The following is a 25,362-nucleotide window of genomic DNA, read 5'->3' on the forward strand; positions in this document are numbered from 1 at the left end:
TTTAATGTGGCAGTTACTTGGAATATTAACAAATAAATTAATCAAAAACATTTTTTTCCATTTTGATAACAGGCAAATTTTGGCCGAAGGTGGACCAAAATTGCAAAGCTAATTGGAAGTCGTACTGTTTTACAAGTGAAGAGTTATGCCAGACAATACTTTAAAAATAAGGTAAATTGAATATAAATATCCTAGTTAATAATGATAATATTTAGAATAAACAAAATTAATAAGAAGAACTATGTATTCAATTAAGGTATAAAGTCGTCTTGTTAAAAATTTTTATAGTGAAAGTATTTTCTGGCCCATAAAGTACTATACATATGTTCATCTTTAAAAATTCCAGAGTATATATTCATTGTTTTTCCATTAAAGAGACACTCATGTTATTCCACTAAATTCCGACAATAAAATAAAACAAAATATTGATTACTCAAAAACATCCTGTAAAGCAAATAGTATTCCAAAGAGAAAACCTAAGACATTTTGTCTTTTTCCTTTGTAAAATAACCTCTTCTTTGTAAATATTTGCATTACAGAAACTTCAAAGAATAATTAGAACTTAACAGCTATAAATGCTAACAATTCTGAAGTCTGTTTAATAGCAACAAAACTTTTACAGTCATGAATAATTGTCTGAAACCTTCAGTGAATCACAGTGTTTCGAAAGGTGTAGTTATGGTTTGGTTCCTTAATCTTTTTAGCAGTCTCTGCTGTATTCAAACCTATAGTTTTGATATTTTGATTGATATTTGATTTGCTTGAGTTCTATGAACATAATTATGTAGAATTTAGAAGTGAGATTTGGTGTTATATAATTTTGATACTTTGGATTTATTAATATGTTGTGCTTGCGTTCTATGAATATATTTATATAGAATTTAGGAATGTCAAGTGAAAATTGGTGTTATCTTTTAATGTAAATAATGAGCTCTATCATGTATATAAGATATGACTGACAATGTTAGTTGGGCATAGGTGTTAAGTAATAAACTGGATTCACCATACATCAGTCATCTACTCTCTCTTTTAACTAAACAAAACATTTCTAAGGCAATTCACCAAGACTGAGTTATTATGAAACAGAATAAAGCTTAACTTGGTTATTTTTACCCTCATACATCTCAGACTGGGACATGTATAATTATTGGCTATTTGAAGTACATCAATATTAAAACAGGTACTAATATACTATGAAATGTGCAAATTTTCATGTGAATTTTTAAGATAAAAACAGGAGACTTTATATAAATAGCATGAAGGATACTTTAGGCGATATGTCCAGATCTCCTTTTCCCTCCTACTATACTTTTGTTCCTCTCTATATATTAACCACAGTTAACCACAAATATGTGATCCTGAGATTCTCTTAGGATACAGGGCCTATTACCTGTTTTTGGAAGCTGTTATATCCTGTAGATACGTCAGTCATGTACTACCCTTTCTCAAAAACTCTGTATATAAAGTTTTTGTTTCAGCTCTTATTTACTAATTGACTTTTATTATCTTTGCTCTGTTACATTAGCAGTTTACATCTATAATAGATATGGAAGATAATTTCATACCTTAAATTATAAGCTCTATAAAGTAGGACTGCAATAATTGAGCCTGCAAAACCACAATTTGCTTTTGCTGTCTCTGTATTTCAAATAAAGGTGACTTTAACTAAGGAAGGATATATAATGTTATATAGAGGTAGATTCTTTTAAATAAAGGATTATTTAGTATAAACATAAATGACCATGTAAAGTGTTATTCTGAGATATAAGCCTTTATGAATATTTTTATATCTTACAGAATACCTTACTTAATATGACAGTTTCTGGTTCATTCTTTATGGATGATCTGAGCCAGACCCGTCTTTTAAACTTAATATTGAAAGGAAGTAATTAATTAGTTCAATATAGGTCATGGTTATTTGATTAATAAAGATTATTAGACCATGGGTGAGTCAAATACACTTATGGAAATTTGGAGTGTTTGTTTTAAAATGTAATTGTAAAGCTTTTTAAAAAGCACAATAGAAGTATACCAAATATACTGTTAACATAGATATGTTTAATATCATTTGATCTTGATTTTCAATAAGGTAAAATTAGATGGTCCAGAAAAAGAATCATCAAATCAGAAGAATAGTACTGCTCTTCAGATTAAAAATGAGAATGAAGGGACAAAGACAAGGACACCATCAGGTTTAAGGGGACGTGCTGATCCCAACTTGAATGCTGTAAAAATTGAAAAGTTGTCTGATGATGAAGAAGTGGACATCACAGATGAGGCCGATGAGTTGACTTCACAAGCACCCCAAAAGAATCCTAACAGTGGTCTCTTAGTAGACATTCCTAACAGTAAAATTCATGATACCAATCAAGGAGAATTCATTGCTTCTGAAAGACAAAAAGATCCCTTTTCCAAATCTTCCAAGGAATATCTTCAGAATATGAAGCAAGGTGAGATGGAAATACTTTCTAGTTCAGGAATTATATTAGGGACTGAAAAACTGAGCACCATTGACAAAAATTCAGCTGATTTAAATAATCAGAAATATAATAAACTGATTAAAAACTGTGACAAGCATAGTGAAAATGGAATAACAGATGATACCATGCAATTGCCTTCTCCAGAACCTTGTGAAGTTGAGAAGAATTTGAGTGATAATGAAATGCTTTTTCATTCTTCCTGCCAAATGGAGGAGGAGAACCGTGAGGAAGAAGCACTTAAGGCACCAGAACAAGAAGTAGAAATAGATAGACATATCATTCAAGAAGAAGAAAAACAAGCAATTCCTGAGTTTTTTGAGGGGCGCCAAACTAAAACACCAGAACGCTATTTGAAAATCAGGAATTACATTTTGGATCAGTGGTAAGAAAAAATTATATTTTAGATGGTTTTGTCAAACTCATGATACTCTGGAGTATTTTAATTAAGCCTATGCAGAATTTAGTATTTTACATTGATAGTGATCCAGATAGCATTCAAATATATTATCTTATTTGCATAGGCAACACTTCAAATTTCTCACAGTGAAACTTTTTTGAAAGCTTTGGTAAACATCGTCATCTATAGCTATCATAACCCATCTATCTGTTCATTAGTGTTTGGACCTGGGGAAAAAAGGGGGAGTGGGGGAAAAAAAAGAGAAAAATTTAAACAGTTTCCTAGCACAATGTTAGGAAGTTACACATTGCACTTAACTCTGCAATGTCTTTTCAAATTTATTATGTACTTTGAAGTACAAAGAAAGCTAATGTTGGTGATAGAGGGATAATCTCGTTAAAAGTAGCTAGGTTATACAAACCATTCTGAATAGTTGCCTTAAATGCTTTAAACTTTGAGTTTGTGACATAGTGCCAATAATTCCTTCATCCAACTTTATCAGGTATAGAAATTTTCTGATATATAAAGTTTACCCTCTAAATCTTTGGAATCTTTTATTTGAGTTTTTAGTGGGGCTTGGGAAGAAACCAAAAAGCTTCACACCTTATTAGCCTAAGTGCTCTGAAAGTAATTTGAATTTTTCTTTATGGCTTAATTAAGCCATCATTAAACATTCATAATTATTGTTGCTTCAGGAGCTACTGAATTATACCACCTAGACAGCTTCACAGCTCCTTACAGAATTTCTGCTTTGTACCTTATTTTTCTCTTAAGTTACATCAAGGGTCTTTCCCATCTTATTGTATTAGCTTTCTGCGAAAACATAGGCAGGTTATGAAAGGAAAACAAATAACCAGGCTTGTTAAACAAGTAATATTCATTTTACCCACACAATATTAAGTAAGATAAGGTTTTTGTTCTTGTTCTTGACTTGTCGCTATCTTGCAGATAGTTGAGGATGCTAAAAGTATAACTTGTGGATAAGAATGGCATTATAGTAAGAATGCTCTTAAGGAACTATTCCTGACATTTGTATATTGTTTTATGGTTTACCGAAAACTGTTCTATATTATCTTATTTGATTCTTCACAACAATCCTATAAAACAGGCAGGTGGTATTATACTTGATAGAGAAGATTCTGAGGTTTGAAGAGGTATATGGACCTGCCTTTAATGATACAAACCAGTGACAGAGGAAAGACTTCAGTCCAAGTCTTGATGTCATATAAAATTCTCTGTTATTCTACATAGCCTAATTCATCCTTTAAGAAATGACAAATTAAATTAGATCTCTTTTGGTATCTGTGTTTGTTTTTGGAAGTAAGAAGATGAAAGGCTAAAATCGAAGGATTTAAACTAGTAACTCAAAAAGATTATGACAGTGGTTTTCTAATGTCACTTGCCTTAGGTCATGAAATGATCCCCTCCCAACCATTTAGGTGTTGCTGTTTCAATTTGGTAATAGAGCAGAACAAAATGTGAAAGCAAAAAGAAATGTTTTGAACAGGAACTCAGATCTCTTCTCTTTAGAAATGGAAGAGAATGGTTAGAAACTTGAGATAATACTGAAAAATAGAAGAGTTAAAGTTTTGAAATTAAAAAAGAGGCCTCCCAGAATATTTGTAGCTGAAATATACTTTCCTTAAGAAAGCACGTAGAATGGACTGCCTGTTGCGGGAAATATTTTTATTAAACTAATAACCACCACCATTTTTGAATGTGTACCAAATGTAATACATTGGATTTAAATTATTTCTAGTCTTTTCAACAACCTTGTAGGGCAGGTATTATCTTTATTTTATAGAAGAGAAAAATGAGATTCAGAGAAGATAAGGAACTTGTGCCAGGTCATACTAGGCAAAGGCCATTCCAGAGTCTGCAGTCTTGACTCAACTACACTACTCAGTCTACACACTGACTTTTCATCCTTCCTTGTATATGCTTCCTCCCAAATCTTGGCAAGTCTTGCTTCTTCATCTTATTCCAGTCTGATCAAGGGGAATCAGAGAGGCCTTCTTTGACCATCTGCCTAAAATAACTCACATATCTCCTCCCTCTTATTCTCTGTTCTCCTGCCCTGGTTTATCTTCATAGAACATAGTAACACTAAAAATATTATATTTTTATTTGTGTATTGTCTATCCCTCACCCCTACCCACACCCCCTAAAAAACTGCAGACTCGATGACGGCAGAGTTTTGTCTGATTTTATTCATTGTTAAATTTCTAGTTCTTAGAACAATGCTTGGAATATAGAAGGCACTAAGTATTTGTTGGAAGAAAAAAATGAACAAATAAATCACTGTTTTCATGAACAGATACTTATAAAAGCTTTACTTTGTATTCAGCACTGTGCTAGATTATTGAGTTCTGTTAAAGCCTTTGATTTCAGTAGTATTTAAATCTATACAGTTCTTGAGACTCCTGCAGTTTTTTGGTGGCCAGTTATCCTGAATTCGTTCCTGATTTCTTGCCTTTGTGCAGTTTGTTTCCTTGTCTTTCAAGATACACTAAAATCTCAACTTTTGTATGAAAATTATGATATCCTGCCAGATCACAGAGTACTTTTCTTTTTCCTATAATTCTGTAGAATTTGTGATGCTTCAATTTAGTGTCTTCTTGGGGAGGCCTTCCCTACATACCCTTCTAAAATAGTCTGTGGTGGTTTCACTGTGTCTCTTATTCTTCTTCTTAGCATCTCTTGCTGCCTGACAATATAATATATATTATTCATTGATTTATTGATTATCTTCTCCATGTATTATTCATCTCTTTATCCCTAGTACCTAAAACAATGCCTGGTGCATAGGATGCAAAACAAATATTTGTAGAATAAAATGATGATTGAAGGAAAAATATGTATATTAAAAGATATACCTGGTATATAATATTTGTGCTTAAGTCCTTCCTCTGTCACTTCCTTAAGTGAGTCTGTTAATCCCTTGAACCCTCTTTTTTCCTCATGTTTAAAATGGGAATGATAGCCTCTACCTCGTAGAGTTGTTGTGAGGATATGTAGCTCTTAGTACAGCATCTTGCATAAGTACTCATTGAATGGCTGCTGCTATTGATCTGTATTACCCTCAAATTTAAATTGTACCATCTAGCATGGTACATTAAGTATATATATTAAATATTTGTTTTATTATATAAACCTCTTGTTTTTTTCATAGTCTTTGGGAGGTTGTTAATTCTTCTTGAATCTTCTATAATATCTGTTTTCCACTGATAGTAAATACTTAATATTTATTGGCATAATGATTAAAAGCTAATTTAAAATTTTGAAGCATTTGTCAGATAAATAAATATTCAAAGACATTGTCCAGCAAAGTGAGACTAGACTAACCTAAGTAATGTATTACAAATTGGAAAAGTCTAATGCTAAATATTCTCAATATGGTAATATGAAAGTGCCCTTTTTATTCAAAGATTCAGACTTGGGTTTGGAAGCTGTAGATAAATAAGCTTCTAACTTCTAGATCCTGGGTGTCTGGAAGCTGTTGAACTAAATATTGGGGAAGAAATAATATTTTTACAAAATGCACTATATTGTGAGTTATTGCATCATCTAAAATATTTTATTTCAAGTACTCTGAGTATTATGTATTAACATTGTATTTGCTACACATTGAGAGGGGGTAAAATTTTCAAATATTTCATATATTAAAAGTTTTCCCCCAGAAATCTTTTTTCGTGCATTTTTATCCAAAATAATTTTACTTCCATCTCTTAATTAGGGAAATATGCAAACCGAAATACTTAAATAAGACCTCAGTACGTCCTGGCCTGAAGAACTGTGGGGATGTAAATTGTATTGGACGGATTCATACATACCTCGAGTTGATAGGAGCAATCAATTTTGGATGTGGTAAAAAATTAAAACCCAACAACACCTTTTACTTCACATTTTTTATCCTTACAGCACCTGTTAATTTCTTTGGTGGTTAAAATTCAAGTAAATCTAGATATAGATAGAGAATTCAAAGATTTATTATGAAATAAATGTGTTATTTTGATTTTGCTATAAAACAATTTTCTGTTGACTAAACTATATTTCCCTTTGACCTATAATGAAAATTGGTGGTATAATTTTAAAGGAAAAATATTCAATCTAAGTAATAGAAATACTTTAAAATGTAGTTCTTTGTCAAGTAAAAATAAAATAATTTTATGAGAAGTCTAATTATAGTCCATTTAATTTGCAAATACTATATTACAGCTAGAAATGCTGTCAACAATGTTAAATAAAGGAAATAATTTATGAGCCTCTATATTTTAATAAAAACGTCAAAATATTTTTTTATGGAAGAAAGTTTCTTTCACTCTGAGTCAACTGTAAAGTTGATAAATATGCATATTTTAGGTTTATTCTGCTTTATTGAAATAACATGACACAAACTTTTTGGAGAAAGATAATAGCAATAGTTACAAAGTGATAAATTAATTAGTACCATGTAACCCATGATTTCAGAAGAAGATATTCTGTATCTGGGAAAATAAGACAACTAACCAGAAAAATTCCTGACAGATTATTTCATTTTATATAGAGAATATAGAATTTATGATCTGCCCTGAAGTCTATCCTTCATTTCAGTGTCTTTGCCTATTGTACTGTGTATTGAGACTTTGACTTTTCAGGAAAACTAAGATATTTTAGCTTCCTCAGCCACTAAAAGGTTTAAAAACAAAACAAAACAAAACATGTTTTCTATACTGTACTTCCAAGGTTAGCAAATTAGGCTTAGCACTCATTTAATCAGAAATCAAACAGATTGCTCAGTTCCTAAATTTTCCATTTGATTGGTATTCCTTATAATAACAGCATTACTTTTTATTTGAGAACTATTGAGCAACACATCAAATGTATGATTGTGGAGTAAAATAGAAACTTAGAAGATTGGCTATAAAGGATCTTAGAAATTGGCTTACAATTTAGAGTAAGTGTAGATGTGTCTTCCTATTTAGTGAATAGATTTAATAAAATAATAGATTGTTTTGTTTTTCCTGAATTCCAATAGAACAGGCTATATATAACAGGCCACAACCAGTTGATAAAGTACGAATCAGAGACAGAAAAGATACGGTAGAAGCATACCAACTTGCCCAGCGTCTGCAGTCTATGGTAAGCAGCCAACTCTCATTAAATGATTTCTCCAAATTGTTCTTTACCTTGTTGAGTAAGGGATGCCTACTTCTCTTTAACTGTTTAACAAATTATTATTTAGTAGAAGAACGTTTGTATTTTGCCACCTATTTACTTTTCTGCTTTCTGATTAGTTTCATGTTGGTTTATAAGGCAAATCCAGACCAAACTATCCTCCAAATTAACTGGCAACCTTTATGCAGAAGCACAATGTTTGCTAAAGTGGTCTTAGGGTCTTGAAAACTACATAATTAAGCTTCTTTCTCTCTTTCAATTAACTTTTTAAAAGAAGCTCTTTGGAATAGTTATCCAGAATAGTTTTGCCTTTATTTTTTTAATTCTTAGAATTAGTGAGTTATATTTTAAAATTCATGAATATCATTTTAAAAATAAATGATCCAACAAGCATCCTGTAGGGCAGAGTCCTACTTACACTATTACCTTATTGGTTTTATTAATTAAAAAGGTTACATTGGTAAAAGTGAGATCAGTGAAACTGTAGATGATAGTATAGATATTTTGCTTAGAGTATTTAGGCTTTAAACCATTCTGCCTAGATTTACTATTAAGAAGTGATTTTTAAGGGAGTGGATGTGGCTCAAACATTTGAGTACCACTACCTCCCACATGGGAGGTCCCGGGTTCAGTTCCGGTGCCTTCTGAAAAAGCAAACATGCAGAACAAACGAACAACAACAAAAAACCACTGAGGGAAGCTGATGTGGTTCAGTGTTTGAGCGCTGGCTTCCCACATACGAGGTCCGGGTTCAATCCCTGGCCCCTGGAACCTCAAAGAAAGTGGCGGGGGAGGAGGGCATTTAAAAAATACAATTGCTAGGGATGGTGCCAGTCAAACTTTGGCCTCTGGCAGCTGGTTCTTTTTTTTTAACTTTTTATTTTTAAATACTATCAAACTTAAAAGACCATTAGAAATGACACAAACCCCATACATAGAGCTTCAACATACCTGTTTTGCCAGATACCTAGATCTACCAATTTGTAACATTTTGACACATTTACTCATTCATTTCATTATCCGTCTATCAGTTCATTTTCTGAACACTTAAGTATAGGTTGTACATATTATGCTGCTTGAATGCTTATTACATTTACTAAGAATTCTTATTTCTTGAGAATATACACATTTCCTAAGAACAAGGATTTTCATTTGTATCACTACCTTAAGTGCAGTTATCAACTTCAAGAAATTTAACATTGACAATTAAGCTTATTAGTCTGTATTCCAGTTTTTTTAATATGTCCCAATATTGTCCCTTTGAGCCTTTTGTCCTCCCTTGTTAGAGCCTATCCAGGATCATGTATTGCATTTAATTATCATTGTCTCTTAAGTTGCTCTTTTTTTTTTTAAATCATGGGAACTTGATTTAAATAAAACTTATTTCCCATTTCTATCACTCCTAAGCATACTATTTAATGGATTAATCACATTCACAATATTATGGTGCCTACAACATCTTCCATTACTAAAACTGTGTCTTTCCCCAAACAGAAGCCTGATAACCGTATGTGCTGTCTCTCCCTTATCCCCTTACCCCACCCGTGGCAACCTGTACTGTACTTTCTGTCTCTGTGAGCTTGCATATTCTTGAGTATTTTATCTGTAGTAACAATGGGGCATAATTTTTTTAAAATTAATTAATTTATTTCTCTCCCCTTCCCACCCCCCACCCTTGTTGCCTGTTCTCTGTGTCTATTTGCTGCGTTGTCTTTGTCTGCTTCTGTTGTTGTCAGCGGAACGGGAATCTGTGTTTCTTTTTGTTGCGTCATCTTGTTGTTTCAGCTCTCCGTGTGTGCAGCACCATTCCTGGGCAGGCTGCACTTTCTTTCGTGCTGGGCGGCTCTCCTTACAGGGCGCACTGGCTTCCCTATGCGGGAACACCCCAGCATGGCACGGCACTCCTTGCGCGCATCAGCACTGCGCATGGGCCAGATCCACACGGGTCAAGGAGGCCCGAGGTTTTAACCGCGGATCTCCCGTGTAGTAGATGGATGCCCTAACCACTGGGCCAAGTCCGCCACCAGGGCTTAATTTTAATATCCTAAATCTGTAGCAATTTTGTTTCTTTTGGTACCAACTTAACTTCAGTAGTACCTATCAACTATGTCCCTGTAACCTTCAGCCTCCCTCAACTTTACATAGTTCTTGTCACAAATTACATGTTTATACCTTATGAATCCAAAGCCACTCATTTATCATCAAATTTTATGCATTTGCCTTTCCAATCCATAGATGTGAAAAGCAGAGTTATGAACCAAAAATACAGTAGTACTGACATCTGTATTTACCCATGTCGTTATTGTCACCAGAGAGCTTTATTCCATCATGTGGCTTAATTTATTTTCTATTGGCCTTTTTTTTCAACCTGCAGAATTCTCTTTAACATCTCTTACAGGACCAGTCTAGTGGTGACAAACTCTCTCAGCTTTTATTTGTCTGGGAATGTTTAATTTCTCCCTCTTCTTTGAAAGACAATTTTGCTAATTATAAAATTCTTAGGTGGCAGTGTTTTGCTTTCAGCACTTTAAATATGTCATCACGCTGTCTTCTTGTTTCTGTGATTTCCAATGAGAAATCAGCACTAAGGGAAGCAGATGTGGCTCAAACTACGGGGCTCCTACCTACCACATGGGAGTTCCATGGTTTGGTTACCTATGCCTCCTAAAGAAGACAGAGAGCTGGCACGATGGGTAGGCACGTCATGCTGACACAACAAGAGACAGAAGAAGATATGCAAACCAAAATACTTAAATAAGATATACCTAAGAATACTTAAGAATATACTTAAGGTTACAGGGAAAATACTTAAATAAGGGAGCAGAGGTTCCTGGTGACTCTTAATGTAGTAGTTTGATATGGTTATGAATTCCAAAAATGGATATTGGATTATGTTTGTAATCTGGTTTGTGCCTGGCATGATTAAGTTATGATTAGGGCTTTGATTGGGCCACGTCGTTAGGGCGTTGAGTCCCCACCCCTTGATGGGAGGGGACTCACAGATAAAAGGCATGGCAAAGGACAGAGTTGAGGGTTCTTAATGTTGGAGTTTTGATGTTGGAATTTGATGCTGAAGTCTTAAGCTGGAGCCCTGGGAAGTAAGCACACAGAGGAAGAGAAGCAAGCCCTGGGAAGAAAGGAACCTTGAACCTAGAGAGAAGCAAGACCCTGGAAGGGAGGAGCCCAGGAAACCTGAACCCTCACAGCCCTCAGCAGCCATCTTGCTCCAACACATGAAAATAGACTTTGGTGAGGGAAATAACTTATGTTTTATGGCCTGGTATCTGTAAGCTCTTACCCCAAATAAATACCCTTTATAAAAGCCAACAGATTTCTGGTATTTTTCATTAGCACCCCTTTGGCTGACTAAAACACCTAAAGAGGATGGCGAGCTGGCATGACAGGCAGGTGTGAAGAGCTGATGTGACAAGATGATGCAACAAGAAGCACAAGAGAGAAAAAAACGAGATACAACAAAGCAGGGAACAGGTGGCTTAAGTGATTAGGCACCTCCCTCCCACACTGAAGGTCCCAGGTTCGATTTCTGGTACCTCTTAAAGAAACGAGAAGATGAACAGACACAGCAAGTGTAGAAATGAGGGAATGGGGAGAAATAAATAAATTTTTAAAATCTTAAAAAAAAAAAAGAAATTGGCACTTAATCTTATTGAGAGTCACTTGTAGCAGTTTGATACTGTTTATGAATTCCAGAAATAGATATTTGATTATGTTTGTGAGTTGGCCTGGGCATATTAGATTGTATTGGATTCAGAGGTTTCACTTTTACTTGATTAAATATTGATTAAGGCTTTGATTGGGCCACATCAGTAGGACGTGTTTCTCACAGAGAAAACTACAAAGCATAGGAGTTAGTTGGAGTTTTGAGCTGGAGCCCCAGGAAGTAAACTCACAGAGAAGCAGATACATTAGACACAGCAGAGGCCCTGGGAAGAGAGATGAGATATTCACCTGATATTCTACAGCTTACCTTGTGAGAAGAGAGCAGCTGAGCCCAGAGAGGAATGAGCCCTGGGAGAGAGATGAGATTTATCACAGCCTATACCTGATACTGGAAGAAGCTGGGACCACAGAGCCAAGAGAGGAAGAGGGAGCCTGAACCCTGGCAGACGTCGACAGCCATCTTGCTCTAATACATGCAAGAGACTTTGGTGAGGGAAGTAGCTTACGCTTTATGGCCTGGTAACTGTAAGCTTCTACCCCAAATAAATACCCTCTATAAAAGCCAACAGATTTCTGGTATTTTGCATCAGCACCCCTTTGGCTGACTAATACACTTGTATGTGACCGATACATTGCTTCTTTCCTATGATTTTCATGTTATAATCAAACTATTGAATGAAGTACAAATCCATTTGGGTTTATCATGTTTAGAGTTCATTGAGCATTTAGGTGTGTATGTGCATGTCCTATAAAACTTGGGGAGTTTTCTGCCATTGTTCTTCAAATATTCCTTCTGCCGTTTTCTCTCTTTTTTCTTCTGGGACTCCCACAATGCATATATGGATATGCTTGATGGTGTCCCATGGGATCCTCAGGCTCTGTTCTCTTTTCTTCATTCTCTCTTCTTTCTGCTCTTCAGACTGAATGATTTCAATCTCATCTTCAAGTTTTCTGATTCTTTCTTTTGCTAGTTCTAATCTGCTGTTGAACCCCTATAGGGAATTTTTTATGTCTGTTACAGTGGTCTTCTGCTCTGATTCTTTTTTCATAATTTTCATCTCTATTGATACTCTCTTTGTGTTCATCTATCAATTTCCTGATTTCCTTTAGGTCTTTGTCTGTGTTTTCCTTTAGCTCTTTGAGCATATTTAGGACCATTTGTTCAAAGTCTTTTTCTGGAATGTCCAGGGTCTGGTCTTCCTCATTGATTGATTCTAATGCTTTAGTTGTCTTCTTTGCCTGGGCCATCACTTCTTATTTCTTTATATGTTTTGTAATGTTTCATTGAAACCTGGACAAATATTTTAGTGTGTTATCACTGGAGTTTAGATTCTGAGGCATCTGTTCCTTAAGCTTTTATCCAGCTAGTGTTATGCAGAGCTTTCTTTGAATGCCAGGTGCTGGGGGGGAAAAAAGATGGTAAAAAAGACAACAACTTTCCCCAGTCTATGCAGATTAACTTGTGCAAGTGCTATCCTTCAAGGCTCTTTAGAGAATAGCTCCAAGCCAATGCATTAGGAACTCTCTAATCCTTTCTGTCCAAGTGTCTCATCTGGGGCATTCACATGCAGCCCTAGGAATTACCCAGTTTATATGCTTGTGAATGTCTCTTCTACCCTAGGAAACAGTTCTGGGTAATGCACTGTATGCTTGTACCCAGCAATTCTTTGCCTAGGTAGCACAATTTGACTGCTTTCTCACAGTGTTCTATAGGAGAGCTCTGTGGATGGCCTTCTACATGCAGGGCAAGTTCTGGGACAGCAACTCCCACGGGCCACCACCAGAGAGTGGGCCAGACATACATGCTCCCAGTATGTGTACAAGGTTTACTCTGCTTCTTTAACAGGCAGGATCATGGCTTCACACTGGTAGCACAGAGCTGACCTGAGGGGCTAGGGATGGGCCAGTCAGGGTACAAGATCCTCCCACTTATAAGTGGCTTTCTCTTGATTTGGTGCTTGCCCTGGTTACTTTAAACTATTTTCCACACCTTGAATATGATGTTTTTGCCAGTTCTTGCTGGTTGGAGAACAGAGCCCTGAAATTTCTCTCTGCCATATTGATTGGGTTGAGACCTAGTCCATTTTTAGGGATTTCAATATTAAGACTAGATATTAATAATCCAGTCAACAAATTTATAAATTTTCAGTATTTGTATAATTAGGCATTTATTTCCTATTTAAGACTAAGATATAATTATTTTTGCTTCTAATTTTCAATATTATAACTCTTGCTATGTGTTGTTGCAAGTTTTCCACTACACATGGTAGAAAGGGAAGTCATTTTCTTGATCTTTTTTACCTTAAGAAATGTTTTTTATCCTAGTGTTTCAGCTCCCAAATGGTGAAATTAAATTAAAATTAAAGAAGAAATGCTAGTAAAATATAGGAAGTAATCACTTTTTATTTCCAAATAGAGTGCAAACTATGGTACACAAATTAATAAATTAAAATCTGGTCAGAAATTGCTGATTAGAGATTACAGTGTTTTAGCTGGATGAATGAATTGTTTTTAAGAAAAATTACCTTTTGATTTTGTGGATTTATGTGCTTTGATTTCTCCAATTTATTCTTGTTGATTTCATCATAGCGTACAAGAAGACGAAGGGTCCGAGACCCATGGGGAAACTGGTGTGATGCAAAGAACTTAGAAGGACAAACATTTGAGGTAACTTTGACATTTTAATATAACTCGTTCATGAAAACTATTTTGTCAATTGTGTATTTTAATATACAGTCTCTACTTGTTTCATATGTGTACATATACATGTCTTCATTCCCTTGTTAATTTGTCTAGAAGTTACCAATAAACAGCAAACTACTTAACTTTACTGAATCTCATAATTTTTAAAATTTGTAAGTGTGGATAATAATACCTCCCTTATAGGATTGTTGTGAGAATTAAATGAAATAAATGAGATAGCATATAAAAGGTTCTAATGTAATGCCTTGTATGTACTGGGCACTCAGGTATTAGTTCTGCTGTACCCAGCCCACTCCCCAACTTCACACCTGAGCACACTTCTAGAAACGATTAGTAATACATGGTTCCTACACATAAAAAACTTATATATCTAATAGGAAAGATAAAATCTACTAGAGGTTTCATAAGATTGGTCCCAAGAAATATAAAGTCATCTCAAATGGTGTGACCAGGGAAGATTTCACAGATGATACAATGCTTAGACAGACTTGAAGGATGAGCAGGAGGATTTTAAAATATAGAAAAGTATATGAGGCCATTCCAGGTTTAGGGAGCATCATAAGTAAAGGTACAGCAGACTAGGGAAAGTGCTAGACATATTCTGAGAAAAAGTGAATAGTTCATTTGGATTAGCATGTAAGGTTGTTAGTAGGAATGAAATTAATAGAGATTTATTTTATTTTGTAAGTACTTATATAGGACTTATTATGTGTCAGACACTATTGACCCTATTTCTGTATTCATTTAATTTCCACAGTAACACCTTGACATTATTATGATTATGATTGTTGTTCCATTGTAAAGTTACAGAAAGTTTCAGTAACTTGCCCAGGGTCACCTAGTTAGTTAGTAATAGAGCCAGGCATTTCTGACTCTAGAGCATGTGCTCTTAGTCATTATACAATTCTGTCTCTCTCTTGTGAACAAAATCTCAACATGGTAAGACTTACTAGGTGAGGTTTGGCTATATTTTTTGAAACAATTTTTTGAAAATATATTATCTGAGACATCTACATCAGTCTGTCTTATTCTCACACCCCTTAAGTTTGGTTTCAAAGGAATGTTTAAGTAATTCTGCCTCTCAGTGGTTGATGGTCTATTCGATGAACTAGTGTTTATGTTTTAGCATCTCTCTGCTGAGGAGTTGGCAAGAAGAGGAGAAGAGGAAAAATGCAAATCTGTTAAATCTTCAAAGGTGCTAAGACCAACAAAAAGGTTGGTATAGCATCATATTAGTGTGATTTCTTTTTTCTTTAATTTACTGCAAATATTAAGAAAATGTATGGGGGGAAAAATCCAAAACAGCTGCATTGCATTGTTCACATTAAGTTAAAAAAAATTTTTGAAAATTTTTATTTCATTAATTATCAATTTGGGGAACCTGAGCAAAGTTTTAAATATGTTCAGGTTTGATGAATATAGGATCCAATATATGTTGTATAGGGCCCACATTTATGGCAAAGTTATTCATCTCCTTAGATATTATGATCAGGTAACCTCATAAAACAATTAGTTCTCTCTTTGGTTACTGCTGATTATTAGCAAGTATTTTTTAATAATAAGCTAATATTTGTAACTTGTGACATTAAAGATCACCAAATATATTAAATCATTTTACATATTATCTTTTTAGGTGCTTGAAGATACTCCTCTGAAATTTTCTAATTTAAGCTAACTATACCCAGGGCTCTCATATTTCTTAAATACCTTGATTTTTTTTTTAAGGTCCCATACTTCCTGCAATTGCCACAATGCATTAACTATAGTTTGTTAGTGTCCCTTTTAAAATGAGATATCCAGGAACACCATTAGATCATTTTCTGTGGAAAGAACCCTGATACATGAACTTATTTAACCCTGAGGTAATTAATATTATTATTCCCATTTTATAGATGAGGAAACTGAGATGAACAAAGAGTTTGTGTTAACTTACCCATATAATAGTTATGGAGTTACAGGCATTAAAGCTTAAGAATCCATATTTCTAACCATTACATTATGTATTACCTCTTTTAAATATTAAAAAAGCAAAAACAAAAACACAGTTGTTATGACAGTGAATTAAATGAGATAAACTATGTAAAAAAACACAATACACAGTCAATCAATAGCCAGAATTCCTTATCTAGTATACAAACATTTGATTTTCTGAATCTAAATGTGAGGCTTACATTTCTTGTGCTTTTTAAGTCATTGTTTCAGCTTATCAGGATGTTTTTGAATCCAGATCTAGATCTACTTTTCTCATATCAACCTTCACATCTTTGAATTATCAACATTTCAATCAGTTTGCCTTTTCTGCCATTAATCACTGATGTTGATAGAGATGGGTAGAATTGACATCTTAACAATATTTAGTCTTCCAATCCATGAAGACATAATGTCCTTCCATTTGTTTAGGTCTTCTTTGATTTCCTTAAGCAATATTTGGTAGTTTTCTATGTAAAAGTTCTTTACATCCTTGGTTAGATTTATTCCTAGATATTTGATTCTTTCAGTTGCTATTGTAAATGGAGGTATTTTCTTGATTGCCTCTTCAGAGTGTTCATTACTAGTGTATAGAAACACTACTGATCATTGAGTGTTGATCTTGTACTCTGCCACTTTGCTGAATTCATTTATTAGCTCTAGTAGATTTGTTGTGGATTTTTATGTTTTGGGAGGTTTTTTGATTACTGATTCAATCTCTTTACTAGTTTTTCACTTGTTGAGATATATTTCTTCTTAAGTCAGTGTAGATTTTGTGTTTCTAGGAATTTGTCCATTTTATCTAGGTTATCTAATTTGTTGGCATACAGTTATTCATAATATCCTCTTACAGTCCTTTTTATTTTCTGTGGAGTCAGTAGAAATTTGCTCCCCCTCCCTTTTATATCTGGTTCTAGTTATTTGTGTCCTCTCTGTTTATTTCTTTTCAGTCTAGCTAAAGTTTTGTCAGTTTTATTGTTCTTCTCAAAGAACCAACTTTTGGTTTTGTTTATTCTCTTTTTTTAATTCTCTTATTTCATTTATTTCCTCTCTAGTCTTTGTTATTTTCTTCCTTTTGCTCACTTTGAGTTCACGTTGCTCTTTTTTTCTAGTTCTTCCAGTTTTAAGATTAAGTCTCTGATTTGAAATCTTTCTTATTTTTGAATGTAAGCATTTAGAGCTATAAAATTCCCTCAGCATTGCCTTTGCTGCATTCCTTAAGGTTTGGCATGTAGTGTTTTCATTTTTGTTGGCCTCAGGTTATCTCCTAATTTCCCTTTTGATTTCTTCTTGGACCCACTGGTTGATTAAGAGTATATTTTGGGGAGCATATGTGGCCCAAGTGGTTGAGCGCCTGCTTCCCACATGGGAAGTCCTGGGTTCAGTTCCCAGTGCCTCCTAAAAACAAAACAACAAGAAAAAAATAACAAGCAAAACAGATAGAAAAATCGACTCAGGGAAGCTGATGTGGCTCAGTGGATGAGCACTGGCTTCCCACATAGGAGGTCCCGGATTCAAACCCTGGCCTTGGCACCTCAAAAATAAAAGTATATTGTTTTATTTCCACTAATTTGTGAATTTTCCATTTCTCCTTCTGTTATTGATTGCTAGTTTCATTCCAATGTGACTGGAAAAGAAAAATATTATTTCAATATTTTTTAATTCATTGAGATTAGTTTTTGACATAAGAGATGGGTCTGTTCTGAGAATGATCCATGTGCACTTGAGTAGAATGTATATTCTGATATTGGATGAACTGTTAGGTCTAGTTGGTTTAGAGTAAGTCTTGTAGTTCTTTATTTATCTTCTGTTAGATGTTCTATCCATTATTGAAAGTGGTCTATTAAAGTCTCCTACTATTAACATAGAACTGTCAATTTTTCCCTTCAAATCTGTCAATATTTGCTTCATGTATTTGGGGGTTCTTCTTAGATGCATATATATTTATAATTGTAACATCTTTTTGCTGAATTGACCCTTTATTGGTATATCAATATATTTGTCCCTTGTAACTGTTTTTGACTTAAAGTCTATTTTATCTGATATTAGGATAGCTACCCCGGATCTCTTTTGGTTACTCTTTGCATGGTATGAATTTTTCCTATCCTTTCACTTTCAACCTACTTATGCCTTAGAATTTAAGGTGGATCTTACAGACAGCATATTGTTGTGTCATGTTTTATTTATTCTGCAATCTCTGCCTTTTGGAGAATTTAATCCATTTACATTTAAAGTTACTACTGATAATTCAGTACTTCTACTATTTTGTTCTTTAGTCTTTGTCCCTCAATTCTTCCATTTAATGTCTACTTTCATATTATTTGATTTTTTTTTTTTAATTGTATCATATTGAGTTCCTTGTCATTTCTATCTGGATATATTTTTCATATATTTTTCCTTGTGGTTACCATGAGGTAAAAGTTTTAACATCCAAAATCTATAACAACCATAAGTGATTTATTGCCAACTTGACTTCAGTAGTATTCACATACACTGTTTCTATACTCCTCCATTCCCTTAACTTTTTTTGTATTAATACTTGTTACAAATTATTGCTTTGTACCTTGTATGTTCAAAGCCATAGATTTATCATTACATTTTATGCATTTGTAGTTTAGAACCTGTAAGAAGTAAAAATGCAAATGTAATAACCAAATGTATTTTGGTTATATACCAAAAATACAGTGGCATCTATAATTACTCACATGACATCTTTACCTAAGGTCTTTATTTCATTATGCTGCTTTGAACCACTGTGTAGTGTCCTTTCTTTTAGTATGAAGAACTCCCTTCAGCCCTGCTTTTAGGGCTGGTCTAGTGGTAATGAAACTTCTTCAGCTTTTGTTTATCTGGAAATGTTTCATCTTTCCCTCCTTTTTGAAAGAAAGTCTTGCTGGATTTAAAATTCCTTGTTAGCAGTTGTTTTCTTTCAGTACTTTAATTATTTCAACCCACTGCATACTTTCCTCCATTGTTTCTGATGAGAAATCTACACTTAATAATAATCCCCTTATGCATAACACTTTTCCCTTATAACCTTCAGAACTCTCTCCTTGTCTTTTGCATTCAAGAACTTGATCAATATAAGATGGGGCATATTTTTCTTCGGGTTTATCCTGTTTGGTTTTCCTTGTAAGTCTTTGCCTCACACCATCTGCCTAGGTGGTTTCTTAAACTGCTTTTGCTGTCTCAAGCAGCTTTTGCCTGGAGAGCAAATTTTGGTTTTGGAGGAAAGGGGTGGTGCATGCCAGAGAGGAGTTTCCCAAGTGGGTCCTTCCCAGCCAGAACAAGGCCAGGATCCAATAAAGGAAGCACTGACTGGCTCTAGACTGCCCAGAGAGGGGAAGAGGGAGGGGCTAGGAAGGGCACCCGAAGCTTCTTCCACAGCTCCCCAAAGCTGTGCTTTCTTGACCTGCCCAGCCAATGCAGCCCTTCAGCTGTCCTTTGCAGTTCTGAGAAATTGTATTGTCTTTAATTCTTGCTCTCTGCTGCCTTTGTCCAGGGCAGGTAGGAACAGTGGTGATTCTCAGAGCTATGATCAGTGATTGGCCCATGCCCACCTTAGTTTTGGAGGAAGTAGATTTTTATGTCCCTTTCTGGTACCAGCAAGCTCCACCAGGGGCTTGACCCCACTGCTACCTGCCACCAGAGTCAGGGCTGGGTGACGGTAACAGCTACACAGAGAGAGCACTTTACTGATCTTTATGGTAATTTACCAGTGTCTTCCTCCAACTCTTCCCTGGGTGCTATATATATGTGTATTATATAGTTGATTCACAGAGTTCCTGCCTGTTTAGTAGTTGTTAAGGTGTAGAAATTGAATCTTGAAGCTTCCTACTCCACCATCTTGCCACAATCCATCTCTCCTGTTTTTTTTTTTTCTCCTTCTTTTTTGAAAGACAGTTTTGCCAGATATAAATTCTTGGTTGGCAGTTTTTGTTTTTAGCACTTTAAATATGTCATTCCACTATTTTCTTTCCTCTTTGGTTTCTGGTGAGAAATCGGCACTTCATCTTGTTGAGGCTCCCTTGTATGTGACAGGTTGCTTCTCTCGCGGCTTTCACAATTTCTTTTTTATCTTTGGCATTCGAGAGTTTAATTATAACGTTATGCGGTGACAGTTGATTTGGTTTTGTCCTGTTTGGAGTTTGTTGAGCATCTTGGATGTGTACGTTCATGCCTTTTGCTAAATTTGGAAAGTTTTCACCCATTATTTCTTTGAATATTTTTTCTGTCCCTTTCTCTCTTCTCCTTCTGGACTTCCACACCCCAGTGTGTATATTGATATGCTTAGTGGTGTCCCAAAGATTTCTCAGGCTCTATTCCCTTTTCTTCATTCTTTCTGCACCACATACTAAATGATTTCAATTCTGATTCTTTCTTTTGCCATCTTCACTCTGCTGTTGAACCCCTCTAGGGAATTTCTATTTTTAAATTTTTTTTAAGATTTATTTCTAGGGAATTTTTAATATTTGTTACTGTGATTTTCAGTTCTGTTTGCTTCCTTTTCATATTTCCATCTCTTTACTCATATTCTCTTAGTGTTCATCTATCATTTTCCTGATTTTCTTTAGCATATTTAGGACCTTTTTTTAAAAGTCTTTGTCTGGAATGTCCCAGGTGTGGTCCTTCTCATTCTAATGATTTAATTTTTCCTTTGCCTGAGCCATCACTTCCTGTTTCTTTATATGTTTTGTAACCTTTTGTTGAAATCTGGACACCTGGTATTTTTTAATATTGTCACTGAAATTTAGATTCTGAGGTATCTATTTCTTATACTTGTGCTTAATTTATGCACCACTTTCCTTGAATGTCAGAAGCTAACAAATAAAAAAGGGCAAAAAGAAAACATCCCACTCTTTGCAGATTGACCTGTGCCAAGTCCTCTCCTTCAAGGCTTTTCTATACTTGAGTTTAGAGACTAGCTCCAGGGCAAGCATGGGAGTCTTCTCCTATCCTTTCTTTGCATGTGTCTTGTCTTGGGCATGCACATGTGGCCTTAGGAATTACACCGTTTACACAGTTCCAAATGTCCCTTTAAAACAGTTTCTTCATAGTTCTGGGAACTACACTGTATGTCCTATAGCCAGCAATCCCTTGCCTCAGGCAGCATGACTTGACTGCTTTCCCACAGTGTTCTATGGGAAAGCTCTGTGAACTGCCTTCTACACTCACGGAAAATTCTGAAATGGTGAGTCCCTCAGGCTGTCACCACCAGAAATTGGGCCATACACACCCGCTCCCAGTATGTTTACAAGTATTTATTACCCAGCTCCCCCTAGTACTAGAACCATGGATCCACACTGGGAATGCATGCAGGCCATCTCAGTATTGAGCTAGGGAGGGATGAACAAGGGCCAGCCAGGGTGCCACAAGATCCTACTGCTTTTAAGTGGTCTTTTTCTTAATTTAATGCTCGCCCTGTTACTACAATCTTTTAACTGTGTTCTGGAGTTTTGAGAAAGATATTTCTGCCAGATGAAACAGATGTTTCTTCCTGATTCAAACCTTCTGTAGGATGAAGCCCTGAAGTGTTTTTCTGACATCTTGATCAGAGCAAGCTAACCCTGTTTTAGACGTTTGCTTTTTTTTTGTTTTTTAAAAACCAGCCTATTGAGATAAGATTTTTTGAGTTCCTTAGTAATGCTAATAGTTAACCGCATGTTGCTGCTTGTTGTCATGTAGACTGGGGTATATAGAGAGCCCCTTGTAAACAATAAAGTTGTCTGAGGAGTTGTTACTTGCAGACCCCCTGAAAAAACAATAAAAATAAAAAAAATAAAAACCAGCCTAATAATTGCCTATCCCTAGAACTCGAATAACTTCCCCATTCTCTGCAACTTCTCAAGAAATGTTGACATTGATTTCATATCATGGCTCATCAGCTAGATGGGATATTCTGCTCTTAGAACAGCCATGTACTCTGTTTCTAATTTATGATCTATCTTGGCTTATAGTTCTTTTTATTCATGTTGATTAGGCATTTTCTAATTTGAAGATCTCTCTTCATCCAACAAATATTTTTTTGTCTTTGTGCTATTTGGGATATATTATTAAAACAAAGTGTCTGTTCTCTTAGAGCTCATAGTCACCTTGGTAAAATAGGAATTTAATAATCCTGCTTTTTTCTAGTTGTGTTAACATGACCATATTCTGTGTTTTTTGTTTCCTTTCTCTGAGGATAGTCTGAAAAAAACCTTTTTATTATTCTTAATATTTTTCTCATCCTCCAGTCTTTACTGGTCAAAGCCTTTTTAACACTTCTCTCAGTTTACACATGTTTTTGTATATAGCCTTACTTAGGTACTGTCTCTTTCTGTCTTCTTTTTTTTTCTTTTTAAAATAGGAGTTTATCATAAAACTTTCTGTATGCATTAATTTCTTTAGCAGAACTATTTGCCATTCTTTCATTTACAAATATTCATTGAGTCCCTATGATGTGTTGGGCATATTAGTCTATTGAAAAAAAATTTTTTTTAACTTCCATCTTTCTTACACTTCTTTCAGGTCTCACATCAGTGTATCAGTTGTATTTTCTTTGACCTTTTTGAAGTCTGCTTTCAGTATAAGACATATCTGACCATTTATAATGTTCCCCTCTTTAGGTGTTAAGAGAAATTAAGACAGCAGAATTACTTTCTCCAGAGGTCCCGAGGTTCCTGTCACTTCCCATTTCTTTGTAATGTCTAAAAGAACAATGCTTCTTTCAAAAACATTGTATGGAATGTTCTAAGAAATTCTCCTAGATTAATATTTTTCTCATTTGGGCAGAATGTGGGTTTAGGTTATTAATACACATTTTTAAATTTGTAAGTAAAAGTTTTTTTCCTAATCTTGTTATTGAGATTATATTAAAAATGACTATTTTTTTTCTTTTTCAGCTCATTTGATCCCTTCCAACTGATACCTTGTCATTTTTTCAGTGAAGAAAAGCAGGTACTTTTATGCTTCAAATCAACAACCATGAATAATTCCTTCCTGTCAGACATGAAATATTTATACTCTTTCTGTGTATGCAAGACACTGTGTTAATGTGGAAATAAAAAAACTTTCAAATATAGTTCCTGTTTTTAATGGACTTGTAATCTATTTGGGAAAGTGAAACATGTATGCAAAAAGATTGGACAAGGGAAGATTTGTTAAAGGTCAGTTGAGCGATACAGATGGAAAATAAGAGAGGAATTTCTCTATGCAGGAGTTGTACTGAGCTTTGACTGATGGTGAGAACTTGATGGGATAGAGAAAGGAGAAAAAGGAGGATATTCCAGTTTAGGAGAACAAAATCTCTATTTTTATGCCCCTCCATTTTTTTTTTATTTTTTTTATATTTCAGGAGCCATTTCAGGTGAAAGTAGCTTCAGAAGCACTTTTAATAATGGATTTGGTAAGGATAATCTATTGTGTTTACTTAGTTATTCTGATTTCTATTCTTGTGTATTTTTATTGCAGGCATAAGAGAGAGTATGGAAGACGTGTATTTTGGATCTTAACTATCCTCTTTTACAAGGAATCTAAAAATAAGTCTTTTCTTTTGGAGAAAAGCCAAACAATTGCATGTTTCCATATTTTAGAGAAAATAAATTAATGTGAGTTTTTGCAGACTGTCTGTTATCATTAACCCTGTTTTCATTTCCTAATATCCCTGTCTGCTGTCTTTTAGATAACAGCACATAGCACAATCCCTGTAATTTGGAGGTTCCTTATTGGCAAAAAACTATTGTCACCTCCAACAGTTGTGTATTTGTTTAGGATGATTATCTACAGAAGGGCGCAGAGTGATTTTTGCTTTTCATCCTTGTAATACCTTTCCAGAGCAGGGAAAGCAAGTTTTTGTTTTCTAAGTGAAAAAGTGGAGTCTTAGAGTGTTTAAATGTTTTGTTCCAAGCTTCTCAGCTGACAGTAAAGATAGACCAGGAATCAGAGTCTCTGTGAACTTAGCCTGGCATCTAGTTCATCTACTATGCTATATCATTTAAAGCATAATAATCATATTTGTAAATTACTCTCCTGTGATAAGTGAGTTTTATTCTAATTTTTTGTCAGGTGGGTTTGTTTATTTAGGCTAAATCTGTCTTGCATTTCTTTTAGCATGCTCATGTTTCTATGGCAGAAGTGATTGGCTTATTAGGAGGAAGATACTCAGAAGTTGATAAGATAGTTGAAGTAAGTTCACTTATTAAAAATTGTTTATTATTATTTAGTCCTGTCGTATCAAATATTTTATTCAATTGATATAATTAAAATACAGACTTTACATAAGACATGAATGAGAACAAGCAAATGTAGAAAGTTAAATGGTCCCAAGAAATGATTTAACATTCCTTAAATTGAGCACTTGTTTCCTTTTGCCACCAAGAAAAAGAGAATACTGCCAGGCCCTGACTCCTCATTAACCTCACTAATAAAATATGACAGCTCCTAAGGGGCCAGGAAATTTGTACTGGCACTTGTATTTGAAATTTGGTATGCATCATTCTATTGAAATTGTTATCATAAATAAGAGTCATGGAATTCAAGTACTTTTGTATTTGTATTGTGTGGGTTGATGTGGAAAAGAAATCATTATTATGACCTTGTTTGGGTAGAAAAATGCATTCTGAATTCCTAGCATACAATCATACTTTTGGAGTATAATTCATTTGCAAGTTAAAGACTGCTTATGATAAAGTCAGATGAAAGGCTTGGCTCAGAAATTTCCCTATGTGTGAAAAAAAGAAAAACATGAAAGTTATAAAATTAAGAGAATTTCAGTATAATCATTTGAGGTTTAATCATTTGTAGGTGTGTGCAGCAGAACCATGTAACAGTATCAGTACAGGACTACAGTGTGAGATGGATCCTGTATCACAAACACAGGCCTCAGAAACTTTGGCAGTTAGAGGCTATAGTGTTATTGGATGGTATCATTCTCATCCTGCCTTTGATCCTAATCCTTCCTTACGAGATATTGACACCCAAGCCAAATACCAGGTGTGT

At 34.7% G+C, this 25,362-nt stretch overlaps 1 protein-coding gene across 1 annotated transcript in view; it reads left to right on the top strand.

Moving 5' to 3' along the window:
- Nucleotides 1-25,362, top strand: part of MYSM1 (Myb like, SWIRM and MPN domains 1) — a 53,284-nt gene that overhangs the window by 11,991 nt on the left and 15,931 nt on the right. The window contains exons 7-16 of the mRNA XM_023592358.2: nucleotides 73-171; nucleotides 2,090-2,862; nucleotides 6,614-6,744; nucleotides 7,895-7,998; nucleotides 14,305-14,382; nucleotides 15,545-15,633; nucleotides 23,268-23,322; nucleotides 23,720-23,770; nucleotides 24,475-24,549; nucleotides 25,168-25,356. Coding sequence (XP_023448126.1) covers nucleotides 73-171; nucleotides 2,090-2,862; nucleotides 6,614-6,744; nucleotides 7,895-7,998; nucleotides 14,305-14,382; nucleotides 15,545-15,633; nucleotides 23,268-23,322; nucleotides 23,720-23,770; nucleotides 24,475-24,549; nucleotides 25,168-25,356 — 1,644 coding nt within the window. The remainder of the gene's footprint in view (nucleotides 1-72; nucleotides 172-2,089; nucleotides 2,863-6,613; nucleotides 6,745-7,894; nucleotides 7,999-14,304; nucleotides 14,383-15,544; nucleotides 15,634-23,267; nucleotides 23,323-23,719; nucleotides 23,771-24,474; nucleotides 24,550-25,167; nucleotides 25,357-25,362) is intronic.

The sequence above is a fragment of the Dasypus novemcinctus genome, chromosome 9, assembly GCF_030445035.2.
Source record: "Dasypus novemcinctus isolate mDasNov1 chromosome 9, mDasNov1.1.hap2, whole genome shotgun sequence".
Classification (NCBI taxonomy): domain Eukaryota; kingdom Metazoa; phylum Chordata; class Mammalia; order Cingulata; family Dasypodidae; genus Dasypus; species Dasypus novemcinctus.